Source organism: Penaeus vannamei, chromosome 1, assembly GCF_042767895.1.
Source record: "Penaeus vannamei isolate JL-2024 chromosome 1, ASM4276789v1, whole genome shotgun sequence".
NCBI lineage: Eukaryota > Metazoa > Arthropoda > Malacostraca > Decapoda > Penaeidae > Penaeus > Penaeus vannamei.
In genome coordinates this window covers 49820198-49822697 of record NC_091549.1, presented here as the reverse complement: position 1 = coordinate 49822697, position 2500 = coordinate 49820198, and the positions used below count along the sequence as shown (strand labels likewise).

At 39.7% G+C, this 2500-nt stretch overlaps 1 protein-coding gene across 1 annotated transcript in view; it reads left to right on the top strand.

Annotated features, from left to right (window-relative positions):
• LOC138862401 (glutamic acid-rich protein-like) overlaps nt 1–2500 on the top strand; it is a 14894-nt gene that overhangs the window by 11878 nt on the left and 516 nt on the right. Inside the window, exons 9-10 of the mRNA XM_070124410.1 lie at nt 643–936; nt 1487–2500. The exon at nt 1487–2500 is cut by the window's right edge and continues 516 nt beyond it. Of these exons, the coding sequence (XP_069980511.1) occupies nt 643–936; nt 1487–2500 (1308 nt within the window). The remainder of the gene's footprint in view (nt 1–642; nt 937–1486) is intronic.

Sequence of the window (2500 nt, the reverse complement as noted above, 5' to 3'; positions counted from 1 at the left end):
ATTATCATTATTATTCACTATTATAATTATCAGCATCATTATCATTATCATTGTTAGCATGTACTGTACATTTTAAAACAAAAACAACACTGTTACATAAGTACTGCTAATTCAGAAAGTTTTATTCTGGTCAGTAACATGAGAACATTCAAACAACATTCAACATCTATGTCTGATATTTTCCAGATGTTATACATGTATTTGTGAAGTTCATTAAAGCATGTTATACATCTACTTATATTTTTTGGACGAATGAACAGTTACATTTTTTCACTATGGATGTAGTCTTTCTGCATTCGTCCAAAAATAGCAATATAAGTATAGATCAGAGCCTAGCCCCTTTTATACCTGGATATATGAGCCAGCCTAGCCTAACTCATACCAAGGGGGTAAATTAGCCTAACCTAAAATAACCCCGGGTATGTCTGGTCCGTCACACCAATGACAACACAAACGTCATAGGGTTTTAGGACTTAAGTTCTTAAGGCCATCGGCAAAATTCTCTCATAAGTGGATAAACCTATTGCATAAGGACATGACTAAGAATGAATCGTGGGAAATAATATGTGTATGTGGCAAACGTGATGGAAATACGCAAGCATCTGAGAGTCTAAATGCAAATAAAGCCAACTTACTTCACAGAATTCGCGTGAAAGTCTCTATGGCTCCACACGAGACGCGGCGACAGGCAGGAGCAACAGGTTTCAACTGACGGCCAGCGAGAGGGCGAAGCTTCGTCAGGAGAGCAAGGACCCCGCTCGCTCGCACCGAAGCTGGCGGCGAAAGTCATCAAGCTCCTCGGACTCTTCGGATGACGAACTCCTGGGCGCCTGCGGTGGGAGTAGCAGAAGGCGTTTTTCCAGCGACGAAGACTCGGACCTCTCGCAGGATCTTGGTTTCTCCAAAGGGAAGAAGAAAGAGGAAGCGAAGGAAGAGGTACGTGGCTAGATTTTCTATGGTTGTTTCCCGTAGCAACTGCCTGTTAGACCCGTCCCACGAATTACGTTGCATGCATATTGTGTCTGACGAACAGTGTCAAAAAATTTACAAGTAGGACCAGGAAGCGTAATTCATTCATCGGGAAGGAGAAATCTATTGTTATGAGAAGCATGTGTGTGTGTGTGTATGTATGTATATATATATATATATATATATATATATATATATATATATATATATATATATATATATATATATATATATATATATATATATATATATATATATATATATATATATATCCATGTGTGTGTGTAATATATATATATATATATATATATATATATATATATATATATATATATATATATATATATATGTATATGTATATATATATATATATATATATATATATATATATATATATATATATGTATATGTATATATATATATATATATATATGTATATGTATATGTATATACATATGTATGTGTGTGTATACATAGATAAAGATAACGAAAGGCATCCCCTGGTCTCCTCCCTCAGGCCAAGAGCACGGCGCGGGACGAGTGGAAGGACCAGTGGCGACGCGACGTGGACTCCCTCTTGACCCGAAGGAGAGTAGCAGGAGCCGAGTCCGACGCCGACGACGACCTCCTCCACTACGTCCTCTGGCTCTCCCAGCAAGAGGCAGAGAGAGAGGAGGTTCGACGTGAGGAGGAGAGGAGGAGGGAGAGGCAGAGAGAGGAAGAGAGGAGGAAGAGGGAAAGAGAGGAGGGCAGGTTGCGGTGGGAGATCGAAGAGGAGAGGTGGAGGAAGAGGGAAAGAGAGGAGGAAAGGAGGAGGAAGGAAAGAGAGGAAGAGAAGAGGAGGAAAGAGAGAGACGAGGAAAGGAAAAGGGAGAGGCTGAGAGAGGAGGAGAGGAAAACGAAGGAGAGGAAGATTTTAGGGAAAAAGAAGGAAATAAGTTGGAAGAAGGGAGCAAGAGAGGAGGAAGGAAAGAAGCTTAAGAAGAAGGTGAAAGAAAAAGAAGAAGAGAAGAAGGAGAGTGAAAGAGAAAAAGAAAGGAGAAAATTGAAGGGAAAAGATGAGAAAGGGAGAAAACCGGTGAAAAAAGAAGAGAAAGGGAAAAAACCGGAGAGAAAAGAGGAGAAAAGGGGCAAAGGAAGTGAAACAGGAAGCATGACGAAGAAAGGAAGAGAGAGTGAGAGCAAGAAAGATAAAGGTGCTCAGGGAGGAAAAGAGAGAAAGTTGAATAGCAAGAAAGGAAAATCTGTAGAAAGGAAGGGAGGAGAGGATAGCGAAGATTACACAAAGATAAGGGAAAAGAGAACGTGGAAAAGTACGTATTCTGATTCCGATTCTGAAACTAGTTCTAAATGTTCACAGGGAGGGAAGGAGAGAAAGCTGAATAACAAGAAAGAAAAATCTGTAGAATGGAAGAGAAAAGAGGAGAGAGATTACACAAAGAAATGGAAAACGAGAACGTGGGGAAGTACATATTCTGATTCCGATTCTGAAACTAGTTCTGATACTATTTCTGATTCTGATTCTGAATCT